Source organism: Solenopsis invicta, chromosome 11, assembly GCF_016802725.1.
Source record: "Solenopsis invicta isolate M01_SB chromosome 11, UNIL_Sinv_3.0, whole genome shotgun sequence".
Classification (NCBI taxonomy): Eukaryota; Metazoa; Arthropoda; class Insecta; order Hymenoptera; family Formicidae; genus Solenopsis; species Solenopsis invicta.
In genome coordinates this window covers 15092106-15111685 of record NC_052674.1, presented here as the reverse complement: position 1 = coordinate 15111685, position 19580 = coordinate 15092106, and the positions used below count along the sequence as shown (strand labels likewise).

General features: G+C 40.0%; 3 protein-coding genes across 4 annotated transcripts; all 3 read right to left on the bottom strand.

Annotated features, from left to right (window-relative positions):
• On the bottom strand, window positions 1-990 carry LOC105206420. Its single transcript, XM_026141171.1, has one exon. It carries the CDS (start codon window positions 988-990, stop codon window positions 1-3), a length of 990 nt encoding a protein of 329 aa, XP_025996956.1.
• An 8058-nt stretch (window positions 991-9048) lies between these two features.
• LOC120358922 lies at window positions 9049-10005 on the bottom strand. The gene has a single exon (XM_039454805.1). It carries the CDS (start codon window positions 10003-10005, stop codon window positions 9049-9051), a length of 957 nt encoding a protein of 318 aa, XP_039310739.1.
• Window positions 10006-14616: 4611 nt separating this feature from the next.
• On the bottom strand, window positions 14617-18182 carry LOC120358987. Of its 2 annotated transcripts, none has more exons than XM_039455066.1 (2): window positions 17564-18182; window positions 14617-17480 (listed from the first exon to the last, which is right to left on the bottom strand). In XM_039455066.1, exon 2 carries the CDS (start codon window positions 16339-16341, stop codon window positions 14977-14979), a length of 1365 nt encoding a protein of 454 aa, XP_039311000.1. In that variant the 5' UTR covers window positions 16342-17480; window positions 17564-18182; the 3' UTR covers window positions 14617-14976. The 2 variants fall into 2 exon arrangements, with proteins under 2 accessions (XP_039311000.1, XP_039310999.1); XM_039455065.1 differs by having other exon boundaries at window positions 16184-17480; window positions 17564-18178.
• Window positions 18183-19580: the final 1398 nt, after the last annotated feature.

Genomic DNA, 19580 nt, shown 5'->3' with positions numbered 1-19580 from the left:
TTAATTAGGCTTGAGATAATCGTATCCGTAATAAGTTTTACAGAAACGTGCGTACCCGTCGTAGAGAATAGCCCATTTGTTTCTATCAAAATCCAGATTCATATCTTCATAGGGGTAGCATTTCGAGTTCAGGTAAAGTTTTATATTGTTTAACTTGCAATGGTCGAATCGACTAGCATTCTCGGACATGTTGTTTTTCCGACCAGTCTGCAAAGCGAAAATGACATATCGCGGTTTCTCGAGCTGAGTAACGGTCTTGATGGCCCACGAATGCTTTGTTGTGAGCTGCAATAGTGGAAACTCGTACAGATCCCATGAGCGAAAAGCCATGCTCAGGTATTTCCCACTTTCTAGTGCACGTAGCATCGACAGTTTATTTTTCTCACTCAACGACACATGCGGCATTCGCCACTGTACTTTGAGCAATTCGATTTCCGGCTGCCGCGCTGGATCGCCAATTAGACAATTGTTGTCATTGCGTGATCGTATTAAAATCAACTCGTGACGAGCGTTAATCACCACACGTCTATAATCTTCGCAAAATCCTAATAACATGTTGAGCGGTACACAAAAATTAAAATATCCATTTGGAGGATTCCATGGATCCCAGCCGGCATTTCTCGCAATTACGCTTCTGTCGGATGACATAGTAACATAATTCTTGAGCGTGCTGGTTATTCCAACGTTTCTCTTGCGAGCAATCTCCACGCCATTGAGTTCGTATCGAATCTCATCGAACATGAACGCGATGCAATTATTTCCTAACACCACATTGGATCCCTCAGCTGATTCTTTTATTTTAAGTTTTCCCTCAATGTAAAGAAAACTTTCGTACGGCAACGTGTATAAATCCTGCTGCTGTATAGGTATTCTTATTTCGTCGCTACATCCAAACGCAGTGTTGGCGTATGTATTGTACGAGTGAGTCTCAATCTTGACGATACGATCGTCGAAGATTGGCTCATCTCCGATATTGAGAATGTCAGTCATTTTACACATTTCGTACTGCAAATCCCAAAGATTGTAAAAATGCAATGTTTGACGCGTTGAGCTTTCTCTTCTTATAAATGCAATCGGATGATTAAAATTTGCTATCAAATATTGGCTTCGTAAATACTGTGTTATCTGTGACTGTGTCGTTCAAAACAAGCATCTCATACGCTGCACGTATACACACGTTTTATCGCCGTAGCCGTCGTATGTGTAATCTGACGGTGATTTCTTCTTCTCGAAAGTCTAGCAGTCATCCGTATTGGTCGACAATGCGTATCGTCAAGTCCGAAATGCTCTGCACGGTGATTGGCAGATAAATGATCTGTAACGCCGTTTCCGACAATTTATACCCGGGTGGTACCTTAGGCAAAAATTCATGTATCGTATGAACACGCTTGTCGTTGCTATACGCGCTCGAGGTCATATTGCATTCTATACGAATAACGTTTACGTTGAGAATATTAATCGGTACGTCCGACTTGTGCCATTTTCGCGGTTGTAATATACGATTTGAAGAAAATCCCAGCAGCGATCCAATGTTGTTAGGTTTGCTAAAATTTATTCTATAGGCGCATTTTATCTCGCTCTTCATCGTATTGTTATTCGCGCGAAGTACTATCGGAAAGTGTTCATTCTCATCGTTACCATCGATGTCATGTTTTTTACCATTATCATCATGAATCGCATATTGCAAACGTTTTCGTGGAATTGTGCGTCTCAAAAACTTATTTATGGCTTGCAGTTCATACGATCCCTCGGGAATCATAATTTCCACATCGTCTTCATCAAAATAAAATTTATTATTCGAAGCAGTCACATTCGCTATCGTGTTGTAAGTTTCAAAGTTCATTAGACCGAGCTCGTAATCATCGTCACGCAAATCTATGGCTGGAAAGTAGGTTGTAGCGAGAACGCTGCTCTTCCCGGTTAGCGTCAGTATCAGCATGATTGAAAAACTGTCCGATGAATACTGAGTTAAATATCGCACTACCAGGCTTTAAATTCGCGCGCATAAACCGTTTGGAGAAACTGTAGATACAGTTGCCCACAATTGCTTTGATGGTAACGTTGATAAGGTGTATGATTGTACTGTATTTTTGTCACACTGTCTCCGAAATATCTTACGAGTTCTTTAGGTGGTCAAAGATTACCAAAGCTATCGAAATATACCACGTGATTGTCTCTCTTTGCGTACGCTACCCAATGAGTGCCAGGGCCCACCACATCGTCCAGATTTATGATACCGCTCTCGCTTTGACGTACACCGCTTATCGGCAATGCATGCGGCATTACGCATAAAAACACCTCTGAAATGTGGAATGCGCATACGTTTCGCCAGTTGTTCCAATTGCACGTTCGTTGTTACACCTAATGGCATTTTTAACGCTTCTTCGACGTTTTTTTTTTTTTTTTTCTTTGCTGATACACCCTGTCCACGTTTATACGGGCTGAGATACAATCCCTGTCCTTGTTTGTAAGGAGCCAAATACAAGCCGCGACCTTGTTCCATCGCGCGATTGTGACGCCGTAGCTCATCGAGCTGACGTTGCACAGCTTTGTTATCGTTTACCGCTTTCGCTACGGTGGCCGCTCCACAGATGAGGGATCCGAGCGTGCGCAACGTAAAATTGGTAATATACCACCGCGTTTTGCCATTTGAAGTATTCGTTTTTTTATCGTCGTCTTCTTCTTCTTTCTCGTCTTTGTTTTCAAACCCATACCCATTTTTATTTTGGCCCTCATAGCTGCCCAAACGACAGCAGCAACAGCTCTCTCTCCAAGAGTCGAGTCTCTCGCGGTAATGCGTTTCCGCGCAGACACTGCGAGTATATTGTCTATCGGCGAGATCTTTGCTTTGCGAATAAGCTATGTCGTGCTCGCGACACACTGCATCCAATGGATTTATACCTCGATCGTCCCTGGCCAATCGTTTCTTTAAATGCGTTCCTGGGCCGCAAAACTGATATCCGGGAATGTGCAATTCAAAAGGAAGTGCATTTATCGCACTGTTTAACACGCCGCAGCCCCTACGTTTCGTTGACATTCACTACAATTCTTTCTCAGCGGTGCCGGTCCGTCAACGTGAGTTTGATGATGCTGCAAATTATAGTGTTCTAGACACCGACGATATTGTTGAATCTCCCTTGAATCAGCTTTTATATGCTCGGGTAATCTGTCCCACACGTGGTCGATGCAATTGTTAAATTTTCGCAACAAGACAATTTTCGGTATGTGATGTAACTGCTCGTTGGTTAAACTGTATATATTACACTCATCCGACACAAAGAGAAACATTTTGTGTACTGAACTATTTTGCTCTACGCGCCTCTATAAATAGGGGCCAGCTTCGGTACCATTCTTCATTTTTGTCATTGTAGAGGGGTGAAAATGCGGTTCGTGCAACAGTCGCAGGCGATTAAAGTGACAGTAAAACAAAGATATACGCGAACGTGAGAAGATCGCAAAAGCGATTGAAAAAACGACCGAGTCGATCCGCAAAAAACATCGTGTTTTGAAGACTGGTAAGATTGAGGAAGATATAGCGATCAAGAGTCACTTTAAACCAATCATTGAGCTGCAAAAGATCGTTGACAACTCTAGCTGGCACGCGATATAAGACGAACCGCTTGATGATGATAATGATGACGATGACGTTGACATTGAAACGCCATTCACCCAGAAAGATGTGATACAGCGTAATATGAAGAGGAAACAAAAAGACATCTCAGTGGATCACGCGTTAAGCGAATCACCCAAATTGATGCGGCATACGTTAAACGACGCGATGAATTCACCGATAACGTCCACACCGCGTACGACGATCGGAGCTGCAAAATTAACGAATAAGGCTCCCGAGAACGTTTTTGAAACCACAAACGATTCGTTCAAAACGTCTGTTCAACAACAGATGCAAACGTTGGAAGGTAGAAAAGCGTTGGCGCAGCATTTGGGTTCGCTGGGTCAAAAGTACATCAGAGATTTCCTCAGCGGGGACGGAAAAGAAAAAATTATAGACACTGTGTATGGCGTTCGTCTTGACAGGGATGGAATGATGTTTGGTAATAAAAAGTTCGACGTGAACAGTAGTGATAACATATTTATCGATGGCGTGCGATATGCGGGCACACCCGGTCTTTACGAATTGATTTTTAAGAGACTCCCCGATGATTTCATCTATACGGAAAATGATTTGCAAAAGTACAAGAGCATATTGTTGGCTACTAACATACATAGACGCAATTACGACACACAGAGTCGACTACGTAGCAACAGAGGATACAAGTACAGATATGTGATTGCACCATTGATGTCGATCGAATCTACACCAAAGAGAAAGAATAAAAAATGCGGAAAGGGATTACCTAGCGCTATGATATTAAACGACAACGCGATTGATTACGTTCATTAGGACGATCCTAACAAATTAGTAGATCGTCTACGATTGCTCGATGCTTCGCGTCAGGCCGATAACAATGCACATGACAACGAGATACTGTCTATCATCGAAGAACTTCGCGAGGCTGGTCTCATTATAAATTAACTCACGTATCGTCGAAACAAACCAGTCGAGCAATATCATTCACATTGGAAAAATGTCAATCAATAAATTTGTACAATTCGAACGGAGAAGCGATGATTCGTCTCAACGTTGGAACAGTATAGGAAGAAAGTGCGCGAAAACGCTTTGTGTCGCGTTGCTATGGACTTTGACGCAAGATTGCACAAGATTCGTCGTCTAACGCTGCCCGAGACTGATACCGATGCCGCCAACAAACTATTCGTGGAGCAGCACATTAAAACCTTGACGAATCATCAGAAAGACTCAGACGAGATGCAGACTTTGTGTGAGAAAGACGTGCAAGCATTGTGGACTGCGGTAAATGAGCTTCAACGTATAATTATCAAAGCCGAGTCAGAAACACCAACAACAACAAAAGAAGATGAGCGACAATGAACGTTGAAAAGACGGTTACGAACGTCTAGCAAATAATTTCGAACGGTTCCTAAATAAAAATCGAACGGTTCAAGAACGGTTGTCTGATAACTATCGATCGGCTCAGAATTGCTATCAAAAAACTCAAGAACGGGTGAAGGATAGTTATCGAGCGGCCGTAGATCGGGCCAAAAATAGTTACGAAAAAGTATCTCATTGGCAGAAACCAGAAGACAAAGAAGGTTATTGAAGGATGACAGAAAAAAATAATGAATAATAAAAACTACAAAGAACGACAATACAAATTACAAAGAACGGTAATACAAACGATAGCGTTTGACATTAACGATAAAAAACGTACAAGAACGTTAAATATAACGTAACCTAAACGTAAAAAAACATGAACGCAATGTCAGAGAAAGTTAAATATAACGTAAACAAGACGCTAAAACATGAACGAAACACCAAAGAACGTACATGAACGTTAAATATAACGTGAACAAAACGTCAAAGAACCACAGTTGGTTGTGAAACATGATGTCATCAGATGGGCGTAAAGAAAAACAAAATGTTAGTGCCGAGAGGCGACGACTGGTGGAGGAACTGCATGCCTTTGCAAAAAGAAATTTTCCACGAAGACGCGTTATAATTCGGGGATACGACGATATGTGGCAAGCTGATGTGGTCGAGATGCGTCCGTACTCAAGCTCCAACAGAGGCTATCACTACATACTCACCGTCATCGATGCGTTGAGCAAGTTTGCATGGGCCATACCGCTTAAAGCCGAGATGGCTGAAGCTATCGCCAGGATAATTCGAGAGAGCGGAAGATGTCCGAAAAACTTACAGACGGATATGGGCAAAGAGTTTTATAACGCCGATGTGCAGAAACTCTTGAAGAAACATGACATCAACCATTATTCCACGTATTCAGTGTTGAAAGCATCCATCGTTGAACGGTTCAACCGGACTTTGAAGAACGACATGTGGAAACAATTTACGCTCGATGGAAACTATAAATGGATCGACTTGTTACCACGTCTCGTGTCAAACTATAATGCGCGAAAGCATCGAACAATCGGTATGCGACTCATCGATGTTACTCCCGCTGTTGCTGAAAAGCTGTTGGACACGGTGTATAGCCACGTTAAAATTGCGGGTCCTGCAAAATTCAAAGTAGGCGATTCGGTACGCGTTAGCAAGTACAAGACAGTCTTTGAGAAAGGATATACGCCCAATTGGACAACCGAGGTGAGTAGTATAGTAAGGCGGATTCTAATTCTGGGATCTGAGGGGCGGTGCGGAGGCAGGGGGGAAATTTCACGACGTGTCTTTGCCGTACTGACCATGATGATGTCATGTGGGGGGAGCGGGAGGAACATTTCATAGCATGTATGTGTCGTGCTAACCACGCCTTGAAGGGAGGGGGTGATGCCACATGCCTACTCGCTCGCACGCCAATGTTCTTTTTGCCGTGCTAACTGCGTTGGAGGAGGTGATGTCACCTCGATTTGTGCGGGGCAGGGAGAATTTCACGACGCGTCTTTGCCGTATTGACCGTGATGATGTCACGTGGGGGGAGCGGGAGGAACATTTCACGGCATGTATTTTGTTATTCTAACCACGCCTTGAAGGGAGGGGATGATGCAACCTCGCGGCGTTAGCATAGATGACATTACGTAAGCACTGCGCTCTCACTCCTTCCTGTATACCTTCTTGCTCGCACGCCAACGCTCTCAATCGCCGTCTTGGAGGGGGGTGATGCCACCTCGCGATGCTTATCATAGCATAGGTGATGGAAGCACACATGTGTTTTCTTTCTCGCTCCCTCCCATATATTGCGCTCATCAGACGCTGCGATGCGGTATGATGATGCATCATCCTCCTTCCCCCCACACGCACGTTTTATCCTCGCTCGCTTGCTCATGCTCTCCCACGGCTTATTTTATACTTCGCACGCCAATGTTCTCAATCGCACGCGTTCTTATTTCTAAGGTGTTCTCAGGAATGGAAGAGAATAGGGAAAATAATAATAATTTGTTTGAATATAATATTTTTCATTTTATTTATTTATTTTAAAAAGAATATATAAAAATGGTTTTATTAACATATTATTTATTAAAATTATTTATTTTATTTTTAATATACACAAATAATTAAATATTTAAAAATTATAAGAAAATGGAAAAAATTATTAAAAATAAGAGACTAAAAAATTATATAAAAAATGATATGAAAAAATATATAAGATAAATTGATAAAACATAAATTGTGTTATGCATGGCAACATTATCCTCCTTGTCCTTTTTCTGCTTTGTCCTTCTGCTAGTCATTAAGATAAGCGATAAAATAAACTAATAGATTATAAAGCGCAGTAAGGAAATTATGGAGAGAAAAGGAGAACTTACCTTAAAAGCGCGGTGGTACAATCCGTACCACACGATGACCACTAATGGTGTTTACTTCAATCCGGAGAGAATTAGGCATAAAGTGGGATCGATTGTATTCTTCCACCTCCGGATCTGCTGCTTGCCACCATAATGGTGACCCTCTTCGCAAATGTGGTGCAACTCTCGATTCTACAACCACTCGAGGAAGCTCCCTGATCGAGGGTTGAACAATTTGTACACAGGCTTGAGTAGTAACTAGTTAAAAAGAATTTTTATTCATATAACTTTTAACGTAACTAAATTAATTTTATGTGCCATCAACTTTAACTTAATTTAGTTAAAAATTTATTAACTTACCCAACCCTGTTTATTCATTTCTCCCGAGCAAATGGTTGCGTTCTCTCGCCCAATAAAAACGAATGCATGTGTAGCATTTTGAAGGCGTAAAATACTGTTGACATTCGTCGCAGTTCATGGTGGCAGACTGACAGACTGACTGAGTGACAGATTGATGCGAGCAGAGCCCATTTATTTTTACAATCAAAATGTACGTGATTTATCTTCGAGACATTGATACCTCATTGTTCTCATAGTAAAATGAGAACACCTCTAAGCAATTTTTTATTTTACCATGCAGCTTAAATTTTCGATAACACAAGAGATTCGTTTTATCAAGAGGTATGACAGTGTCTTACACCAAGTGACCGTTGCATATTAAACACTTTTTATAACATGATCGCACTATTGAACGTGCATCATACGTCTATTGAACCGATATCAAACATCTATTAGACGTCTACGTCTACGTCTACCATACGTCTGTCGTACGTCTACTGTACGTCTATCGTACATCGACCATACGTCTACCATACGTCTATTGTACATCGTACGTCTATCATACTACTACATTGTACTACAGACGTTCGAGTGTAGTACGTTAGACGTTTGATAATAGTATGGTTGACGCTCATACTACTACATTGTACTACTGACGTTCGAGTGTAGTACGTTAGACGTTTCATAATAGTATGGTTGACGGATTCAACCATACTATTATCAAACGTCTAACGTCTACGAATTACTTATGCATTATAAGGAAAGATAAAAAAATAAACCATAAATACGTTTAAACATTTTTTATTTTAAAGCATCTTTTTGACATTGTAACCAATAATTGTATAATTTAAATACATTCTGCATAGCACAATTCTTAATATGTTTTGCACATCGTATAGTGTTCGCTGTATCCAAATTATTTAAAGATTCAATGTCTTCGTAATCAGCATCCACGGTCTCGATGATAACATTATTTCTTACACAGACATCAAGTATATTCTTCAACCATTCTCGTTTTTCATGGCCTTTAACGTATACGATAGCTTCATCATCGTTTTTATCATATACAGCTGTTGAAATCAGGTGCTTCGCTTTCGGATACTAAACTATTCCATCTTCCCATTGTAATCCATGGTGATAAGCAGTCAACTAAGAAACGCAAGATCTTTCGGATTTTGTCAATGCATTCCATGGCATGGAATTCGTAAAAATGTAATGCATGTGAACGTTTCCTTGTTTCAATACCGCTACTTCCTTTACAATAAATTTTTTTCCAATGGTGAATCCTTGCAGATCCACAAATGTTGGCACAACCATGACAAGTAATTTTTTGAGACTGTACCATATCACAAAATATCTCGGTATTTTATTAAAGATATTTGCTAACGCTGCATTTTACATGATTTTGCGCACAACGTTAGACAATGGACAGTATTCAATTACACGATAATGTAAGATAAGGCAATAGGCGGTAGTGCTCGCTGGCACATTTTCTTTGCAATCAAATTCAATGCGCACGTCCACAGTAGCACTTTTGATGGACTCGTTTTGCCGCAAGCAATCAATCACTGTAAAAGGTCCTCTTTGCAGAAATGTGACCACGTTAAGCAGCGTATCGTAGCAATCACGTCCATAACAAGATTCACGAAAATGTTGGTACATGTCAAACAGGATGGAGTATCTAGATTTACGAAAGTCTAGATTCAAGTCATCGTACGGATAAAATTCAGAGTTGAGATAAACTTTCACATTGATCAAATTACAATCGTCAAAAATAGTAGCAGCTTGAGACATGATATTCTTGCGACCGGTCTGTAGTGCAAAGATAACGAATCGAGGCTTTTCTAATTGTGTTGCAGTTTTAACAGCCCACGAATGTTTGGTTGTGCTCTGCAACAAGGGGTACCCATACAGATCCCAGGAACGAAAACTCATACTTAGATATCGCCCGCTTTCCAAAGCTCGTAGTATGGACAATTTATTGACTTCATTTAACGTAACATGTGGCATTCGCCACTGTACTTTGAACAATTCAATTTCCGGTTCCGTCGTTCTATTCGTTCCCACAATAGAATTGTTATCATTGCGCGCTCGTATCAAAATTAATTCATGGCGTGCGTTAACAACCATGCGTTTGTAATCCTCGCAAAAGCCCAGCAGTAAATTTAGCGGCACGCAAAAATTGAAATAATTTTCCCACAGAGTGGACGACATGTCCCATCCGGCATTCTGCATTATCATTCCTTTGTCAAACGTAAGAGATACATAGTTCTTTAGAGTACTAGTGATTCCAACGTTTCTGTTGCGATCAATTTCCACACCGTTGATTTCATATCGAATTTCATCAAACATGAACGCTACACAATTATTTCCAAGTTTTATTTCTGATGCATCATCGTCATCATCATCATTTTTTTTTTCTTCACTAATCTTCCTTCGACATAGAGAAAACTTTCGCACGGCAATGTGTATAAATCCTGTTGTTGTATAGGTATCCTTATTTCATCACTATGTCCAAACGTAGTGTTAGCGTATGGATTATACGAGTGAGTTTCAATCTTGACAATGCTATCGTCAAAGATCGGGTCACCTCCAATGTTTAGAATATCAGACATCTCAGAAATTTTGTACGGTGAATCCCAGTGATCTCAAATATGCAACGTTTGATGGAGTAAGTTTCTTTTTACCAAGCAATTGGATATTCTTGGTTGCTGTCTTTTTGATTGTTGTGATCTTCTTGTTGCAAATTGTGTCTCGCTCTTGCTCATTCAACACGAGCATCTCACGTTATCGTCTTCGTACGTGCAATCTAACAGTAATCTCCTCTCCGCGGAAATCAATTAATCGACTGTTTTGATCCATAATGCGAATAGTCAAGTCAGTAATGCTCCGTACGACGTTCGGAAGGTAAATGATCTGTGCAGGCGTTTCCGAGATTTTATACCCGGGAGGAACACTCGGTGAAAATTCATGTATCGTATGCACGCACTTGTCGTTGCTATACGCACCAGCGGTCAGGTTACATTTTATGCGAATAATGTTTACATTGATTATATTTATAGGTAAGTCTGATTCGTGCCATTGTCGAGGTTCAAGCATACGATTTGAGGAAAATCCCAACAGCGATCCAATGTTGTCGGATTTGCTAAAATTTATTCGATAAGAGCACTTGATCTTGCTCTTCATAGTATTATTGTTGGCGCGAATCATAATCTCGTTATCCTCATCTTCATCGATCTCTTTATGAAGCAACTTCTTCCTAGTAACATCGTTTGAGACATGAGATATAGCATGTCTCAGATACTTGTCAATGTCATGCAGTTCGTATGATCCTTCGGGAATGATAATTTCTTTGTCGTCTTTGTCATAGTAAAATTTGTTATTTGAGGAATTTATATTAGGTATCGTATTGTAGGTTTCAAAGTCTGTCAGACCGAGCTCGTAATCACCATCGCTTAAATCTACAGCTGGAAAGTAGCTTACCGCGAGGACGTTACTTTTGCCGGTTAACGTAAACGTCAGTGACATGTTGTATACTGAGTTAAATAGCGAAATGTTGATCTTTAAATTGATTGTCAACCGATTGTAGAAAACGTAGGCATAGTTGACCACAGTTGCTTTGATTGTAACGTTGATAACGCGCGTGATTGTACTCGATACGTGTCACATCACTGTTAAAGTATCGCACCAATTCTTGTGGTGGTCGAAGATTACCAAAACTGTCGAAATATATAACACGATTCCCCCTCTTTGCGTACGCCACCCAATGAGTACCCGGTCCTTCGACACTGTCCAAATTCATGATACCGCTCTCGTTTCGGCGTGCTCCCCCCGTTGGTAATGAAGTACGCATAAAAATTCCTCGGAAATGTGGAATGCGCATACGTTTTGCTAGTTGAAGTAATTCAAGGTTTGTAGTAACATCTTTTGGCATTTTTAATGTTTCATCGACATTTTTCTTTTTTTCTTCTTGCTACTCCTCGGCCGCGTTTATACGGAGCGAGATAAACTCCATGACCTTCCATGACACGATTATGACGTTTTAATTCCTCCAGTTGACGCTGTGCCGCTTTGTTATCATTTACGGCCTTTGCTACTCCAGCCGCTCCTCCGACCAATGACCCGAGAACTCCCAACAATGGCAGGACGGGTAGGATACCACCACGTTTTGCTACCGGAAGTATCCGCTTGCGCGTTGTCTTCTTCTTCTTCTTCTTCTTTGATTTCAGACCCATACCGATTTTCATCTTGGTTTTCATAGCCACCCAAACTGCTGTCGCAGCTTTCTCTCCGAGACTTGAATCTCTCGCTGTAATGCGTTTCCGTGCTTTCGAGGCGAGTATATTATCAGCCACGTGTCTTTTCGCGAGATCGTTGCTGTACGAATAGGCTATATCGTGCTCACGACACATCCAATGGATTGATGCCTCGGTCACCTCGAGCCAATTGTTCTTCTAAACGTGTTCCTGGACCGCAATACTGATAACCGGGGATATGTAATTCAAAAGGAAGTGCATTAATCGCGCGATTTAACAAACCGCAGCCTTTCGCAGGCATTCGCAGCAATTCTTTCTCAACGGTGCCGGACCGTCTATATGCGTATGCTGAGACGGTAAATTATAATGTTTGAAACACCGACGGTACTGTTGAACCTCCGAATCTGTTTTTATATGTTTGGGCAATTTGTCCCATAAATGATCGATGTAATTGTGAAACTTTTGTAGCAAAACAACTTTTGGTATATATTTTAACTGTTCGCTAGTCAAACTGTGTATATCACAGATATCTGACACGATAAGAAACATTTTGCATACTGAGCGATTTCACTCTACGCGCCTCTATAAATAGAAGCTACCCGCAATAGAAATTTTTCAGTTTATTGTTACCGTAGAGGGAAAGAAAATATGCGGTTTGTGCGGCAATCGCAGGCAATTAGAGTAATTAATTTTGGTGATAAGATAACACCCGAAATAAAAACACGCAGACCTGGAAATATGCTACCGATTTCTATATGTGGCATCATTTGCGGTCCGTCAAATTGTGGCAAGACAAACGTGTTGATAAGCATGCTGGAAAGCCCGCACGGTGTACGTTTCGAGAACGTGTATGTGTACTCGAAATCGCTTCAGCAGCCGAAATGTCGATATCTGGAAAACTTATTAACACCGATTGAAGAAGTTGGGTATTTTGCATTCTCCAACAACAGCAACGTCATTCCTCCGAGCGAAGCGCTTCCGAATTCCATCTTTATCTTTGATGATGTAGCATGCGACAAGCAAGATACGATAAGAGAGTACTTTGCAATGGGTCGGCATGCTAACGTTGACTGCTTCTATCTCTGTCAGACGTATGCCAAGATACCGAAGCATCTTATACGTGACAACGCGAATTTGTTAATTATGTTACGCTTAATGGAAATTATAAATGGATCGATTTGTTACCACGTCTCGTATTAGAATACAACTCGCGAAGGCATCGTACTATTGGTATGCGACCTATCAATGTTATCCCTGCGATTGCCGAAAAACTCTTATCCACTGTGTATAGTCGCATAAAAATTGCTGCACCCGCGCGGTTCAAAGTGGGTGAATCGGTACGCGTGAGCAAAAAGACCATTTTTGATAAAGGTTATACACCGAATTGGACTACGGAGATACGAGGTGTGTTCAAAAAGTATCGCGAATTTTGAATTTTCGCGGGTTACGTATATTCGAATTTCGATCTTTTTGTGGCGTTATGTTGGTACTCATGTCTCTCACTTATGCCGACAAGCTCGGCCATTTTGAATGTTCACTTAATTGTTGACAGCTGCTTTGCTTGCACGTGTTTTGGATCGTCTTCGATTTTTACCTATTCAAAAAAATGGATCAAAGAACCTGTATCAAATTTTGTGTGAAAAACGAAATTAAGTGCGCGGATGCTTTCCGAATGTTGACTGTGGCATACGGAGAAGCTACCTTGGACCGAAGCAACGTTTATCGGTGGTACAAAATGTTCTCAGAAGGCCGAGAAGATGTGAACGACGAAGAGCGTGCCGGACGCCCGAGCACTTCAACAACAGACGAAAAAATTAATGAAGTGGAGAAAATGGTATTGGCCAATCGTCGAATCACCGTTAGAGAAGTTGCTGAGGACCTAAACATATCGATTGGCTCGTGCCATTCGATTTTTATCAATGATTTGGGCATGAGACGGGTCGCCGCGAAATTCGTACCAAAATTGCTCAATTGCGACCAAAAACAGCATCGCATGAACATTGCTAATGAGATGTTGGACTCTGTCCGCGACGACCCAAATTTGCTCCAGAGGGTCATAACTGGTGACGAATCGTGGGTTTATGGTTATGACGTGGAAACCAAAGCTCAATCATCTCAATGGAAGCTGCCGCACGAACCAAGACCGAAAAAAGCGCGCCAAGTTCGGTCGAATGTGAAAGTTTTGCTGATAGTTTTCTTCGATTGCAGGGGCGTGGTGCATCATGAGTTCTTGCCACAGGGTAGAACGGTCAATAAGGAATATTACCTGCAAGTTATGCGCAATTTGCGCGAAGCAATCCGCCAGAAACGCCCGGATTTGTGGAAGAACAAAAATTGGCTTTTGCACCACGATAACGCCCCTGCTCACACATCGTTGCTTATGCGCAACTTTTTGGCCAAAAACAACACACTAATGATGCCGCAGCCACCGTATTCCCCAGATCTGGCCCCCTGTGACTTTTTCTTGTTCCCTAAACTGAAGAGGCCCATGAAAGGACGACGTTACGCTACGCTTGACGAGATAAAGACGGCATCGAAGGAGGAGCTGAACAAGATAAAAAAAAATGATTTTTTGAAGTGCTTCGAAGATTGGAAAAACCGTTGGCACAAGTGTATAATATCTCATGGGGATTACTTTGAAGGGGACAAAATAGATATTCATGAATAAATAAATAATTTTTGAAAAAACACAAAATTCGCGATACTTTTTGAACACACCTCGTATTTAAAATTGCCAAAGTGCAGAGAACTAATCCCGTGACGTATTTATTGAAGGATTCCTGTGGAAAACATATCAGCGGTGGATTTTACGAATATGAGCTTCAGCGAGTCGGTAATTCTAACTTGTATCTCGTTGAAAAAATTTTACGCAAAAGAGGGGATGAGGTTTATATGAAATGGCTGGGATTTGATAATTCACACAATTCGTGGATACACAAGGATAATGTATTGTAAAAAAAATGTATTACTTATTTACAAGATATTAGTAATTTTTATTACAATTACACAAATATACATATATTATACCAATTAAGTGTTTTATTTACATTGGTATTTTATAATGTCCTCAAGGTAACGTGTCAATAGAATCTGACATAATATATCGCTTATCATCATACGGACTAAGAGCAATTTTCGTTTCGGATATAGTATACACCTCATGCAATTTCGATCTAATACTTGACTGCTGTCGTGTCATTTCAATCTCATCATGTAAACATCGCGTGTAATCATCGAAAGTTATCGATTTTGCCACAACGTTGCTCTTGATTCCTTTGACTTTCTTCGTGTTGTTTTTACCATCAACGCGCAAGGCATACATCTTTGCTCTAAGCCCTACGAATTCGGTGATGATCGCACCATTGTTTTCATCCTTCATTAAATCTGGCACTTTTTTATTAGCAAGCGGAATACCGTATGCATTATCAACCGCGTAATCACTCGTGTCAAATTTATTAATATCGCGCTTTATAATTTCGTATACGTCATCACATTCAATGTTATATATTAAGCTATCCGTATCAGTATACATAATTTTACATTTCTCGCGAAACATCGGCGCCATGTATTCATGATGAAATTCATACAAACATGTCTTAGATATATCAAGGATGCCCATACCCACATAGATTGGTTTGTCAAATTTCACCTCAAGCTTACGCATTTCGATTGCAACCAAATTCTCTGAAAAGACACTACGACTGTGGAAATTTGGCATAGCGATCATTGCCTCCGCGCCGTATCTGCCTTTCCATTTTGTCACAAGTCGCACATCGACGTGATTGTCGTTCTCTATGGTTTTGCCAAATACCGCGTTGTTCATTAATTTGTATAAATTTTTTTCGAAATTGTTTTTGGCGCATGTTCTGAAATCTGTATTTAACTGAATATAATCGCGAAGCCATGGTGATTGTGCAAACTGTAATATGCGATGTATTTTTGTTACTCGAAGGCCGTGACGAGTACACTGCTGCAGGTTACGATAATGTATGACGTAACGTTTCTTATCGTATAAGGTCGCGAGGAGCTTGTCCTGCCGCTTGCCGGGCGGTTTATCACGCATTGGACAGAACGATAGGTCAATGTGCGCATCATGTAAATGTTGTGGATATTCTAAGTCTATTTCAAGAATGTAACCTGTCGGAGAATCTAGCGCGATGTCCATAAAATTAAAATTTGTTACGTCATCTACCCATCGAAAATCTTTGTATGGTAATGGCTGACACATTGCCCAACCATACAAGTTATTTACATCAAAGTACATCAGGTACGATGATGATTTCGATGGATTGTATGACTTCATGTACTTGTTGTTGGCCTGTGCGTACCTGTTTGAACATTGACTCAGACCACCACGTGTGCCACGTTCGATGAACATGATCATGTCAATGTCTGTTAGCAGTTCGAAATTTACATGTATATATTTCAACATTGCATCCCACGTAAAACCGGATAAAGTATAATAATATGCGGGATCGAGTCCATAACTCGCGATGCAACTATCGCGAAAATTCTCAAAGATCAGCCAACAACAGTATGTCAGTTTTCAAGTATAAATCGCTATAATCTCCGAGCGTTCGAATGGAGAACCGCTGCCACACGTTGACAGCATGCGCGTAATCGCTCTCGGATACTGTGTCACCCGTCAATGAACTGTAAAATAATTCGCGCGGTGGTAAACATGACTCTTCCAATTTTTCCACACAGTCAACATACTCGTATGGGAAGACACCTTTTCGTGTTAACAGATCGAAATTTTCTGTTGATAAATTACTATATTCCCGTTGCATTATGCATAGCTTATCTTTACTAAGAAAAGATGCCAATTTATCGAGACTAAATGCGAGAAATTTGAAAGAATCGATAAATCTTAATTTTATGTAATTTTTCTGATCATTTTTTGTAAACGAAATATATTTTTCTTTTGTTATCGGAAGTAAATCTATTCGTCCTTCATATGCTGTAGCTATTTCCTTGATGATAAAATGCACGTCGTAGCCAGATAAGTTATGGAAAACTATAGGAATATAATGCGAATCTTTGTAATTTAAATTGCAATTTGAATGCGCTGCACCTCTGAATTGACCGGTTAAATGACAATGATCGCGTACCCGTTCTATTTCATTCGTAAATGGTTTTTCACAAATGTGGCAGTGTGTAGCGTTGTTAAATTTTTTCCAATCGTCTTGTGTTAAATCCATGGGAACATTAACCGACAGAATATTATTTACAATTTGTGCTAAATCTTTAAGTTGCTCGACGAACCACGCGATACAATTCTTATCGCGATGAAACCGATACATTGATAGCGAATTGTCATACGCACAGTGTACATAATATGCTATGCTAAATACTCGAAGATGCTGGTAATTTTTCTCATCCTCAGTCTTCTTCAGGATGCATTCCAAATCGGCGTATACGATAAACGGCATTCGTTCCTTTCGACAGTAATTTTTAAAGCTTAGCCATTTGTCATCTTCGCTTGGTAATATGATAGCGCAATCGTTTATCTTTCCATAGTCCATTGTGTGAATTTCCAACTTGTCGTTCGAACTAAAATAATGTAGACATCTAAAATATAATTTATTTTTGAGAAATTAGAAAATATATATTTATATATACATATTTTTGTATTTTCCGAAATATATACATACCGATCACAAAAGAATTTCTTATTCTTTTTCTTACTGAGTTGTGAACTCATGAGACGGGACATATTCTTTATCAACGCAAAATGTCCCACATTGTCATCCTGCACGTATAGTATATGTTTGTCCATTTTTCGTTCGGTGAGTCGTATAGGAAAAATAGATAATTTCTTCTCCTCGATGCAGTATAGATTAATGGAGATTTTGTTGAGAATTTCAAACTTTTTAATTTGTGGCAGTGTCATTGGAAACTCAATGCCTTTCAGATTTAATACCGTAGAATAATGTGGATATGAAGATTCTCGATCTGTATTCCTTTCGGCAGGATGCAGACTGGCCACCACTGACCATGCAAAACATGCATTGTCATTTGATTTTACATTAACTACCGCTTTCTTCATCATAATTTTACTTGGTAACTGGATGTTGCATCCTGCATGCAAAGGGTTATATTTGTTTATATTTATTGTTAAATTTAGTATACGCGACAACGCCCATCCGCTATCGCGTTCTTGGAATTCCTCCAACGATGCTAGGATTATCTCGATGACGTGTAACTGATATCACTCATGCAAATCGGAGCATTGAAAGAGTTCATAATTTCTTGTTGTGATACACTTATTAGCGCGTTTGTCACCTGCGACAAATTCATCATTAAAAATAGCGTTTATCTTTACGTTGTCATGTCTCTGCATGACACTTTGCACGTGCTCAAGCACAATTTCTCGCGCATCCTCTAGAAATTGATACGGTTCAATGTGTTCGAAATTAATCACAGCACCAGTCAGTATACGACTTTCAAAAACTGTATCTATCTCACGCCATCGGAGTCCTGCACTATATCCAGCGCCCATTTGCACAAACCGCCCACGCATCATTTGTTTCAAACCTTCTAGTCGCGTGATACAAGCGATCACAGATTGTCTTCCGCCGATTGACAATCGCGGATATTTACTGCGGCTGCGTCCATCTAGCGATTCGATGAACTCGATACAACATTGCTCCCACGCCATATACTCTTTATGCGTATTCAATCGAGTGAATTGCTCCACCAAATCGCGCTCCGTTTGCTCCATTTTTACAATGTGCTTGACTGCATAGACTGATGGGATGCATTGCGATCTTGTCATTTTATAATGACACCATCACTTTAAATGTTATTCACAGTGTATCATTTGATACATGTCTAAAGTCTTCTTAGCTGTCATAAATCGGCGCTTGTAAGATTCACATGTATATTTGATATCACTGACTTTGTAAAATTATTAAATGATCTCATCGTGATATCAAATTACTTTTAAACGAGTCACAGCAGGCGTTCGCTAAAAATACAAAACTGTCACATTTGCTCCATAATTTCATCGTAATGTCAAATTATATTCAAACGTGTGTCTAAATTAATTTTATAGATCTGTGATATCAGTGCCTATGATATCATCACAGCTGCTGTACTCTGACGCATGCTTTCATGCTGAAAATGCAAATCTGCAATACTATATGATTTCATTGTAATATTAAATTACATTCAAACGTGTCTAAAACTGAGTTTTACTATCCTGCGATCTCATCACATCTGTCAACGCTTGCACGATTTACGTTTGAATATGTGTATGATCTCATCATAAAATATGTAATTTCCACATTTGATGTCGACATGGTGGTGGGGATTATAAAATAAAAAGAACTTTAAAAACGTTACTCTCATCAGTTACTCATTGTTAGCGGACAACTCTTGAAAAATACGAGAAAAATGGCGAACTACTACGTTCCAATCCAAACCGAAGCATGCGAGAAATCGTAAGTATCTATACATTTTTATACATTCCTTAAATTACATTTTTCATATTTTTGCTTCTACATATCCATATTTCTTATTTACAGAACATTGCCACACACATCAATGAACTACTACATTCCGATCCAGACCGAAGCATGTGAGAAATCGTAAGTATCTATAATTATTTTATATACATTTTTTCATATTTTTATATTTCATTGTTTCTTATAAAATCTCTATTTTATT

Excerpts from the sequence above, each read along its gene's own strand:
- LOC105206420 (XM_026141171.1), bottom strand. The coding sequence starts at position 990 with ATGACTGACATTCTCAATATCGGAGATGAGCCAATCTTCGACGATCGT.
- LOC120358922 (XM_039454805.1), bottom strand. The coding sequence starts at position 10,005 with ATGTTTGATGAAATTCGATATGAAATCAACGGTGTGGAAATTGATCGC.
- LOC120358987 (XM_039455065.1), bottom strand. The coding sequence starts at position 17,961 with ATGATGAAGAAAGCGGTAGTTAATGTAAAATCAAATGACAATGCATGT. Across the intron at positions 17,481-17,563 it reads AAGAAATTCTTTTGTGATCG|ATGTCTACATTATTTTAGTT; the intron begins GTATGTATATAT and ends ATTATATTTTAG.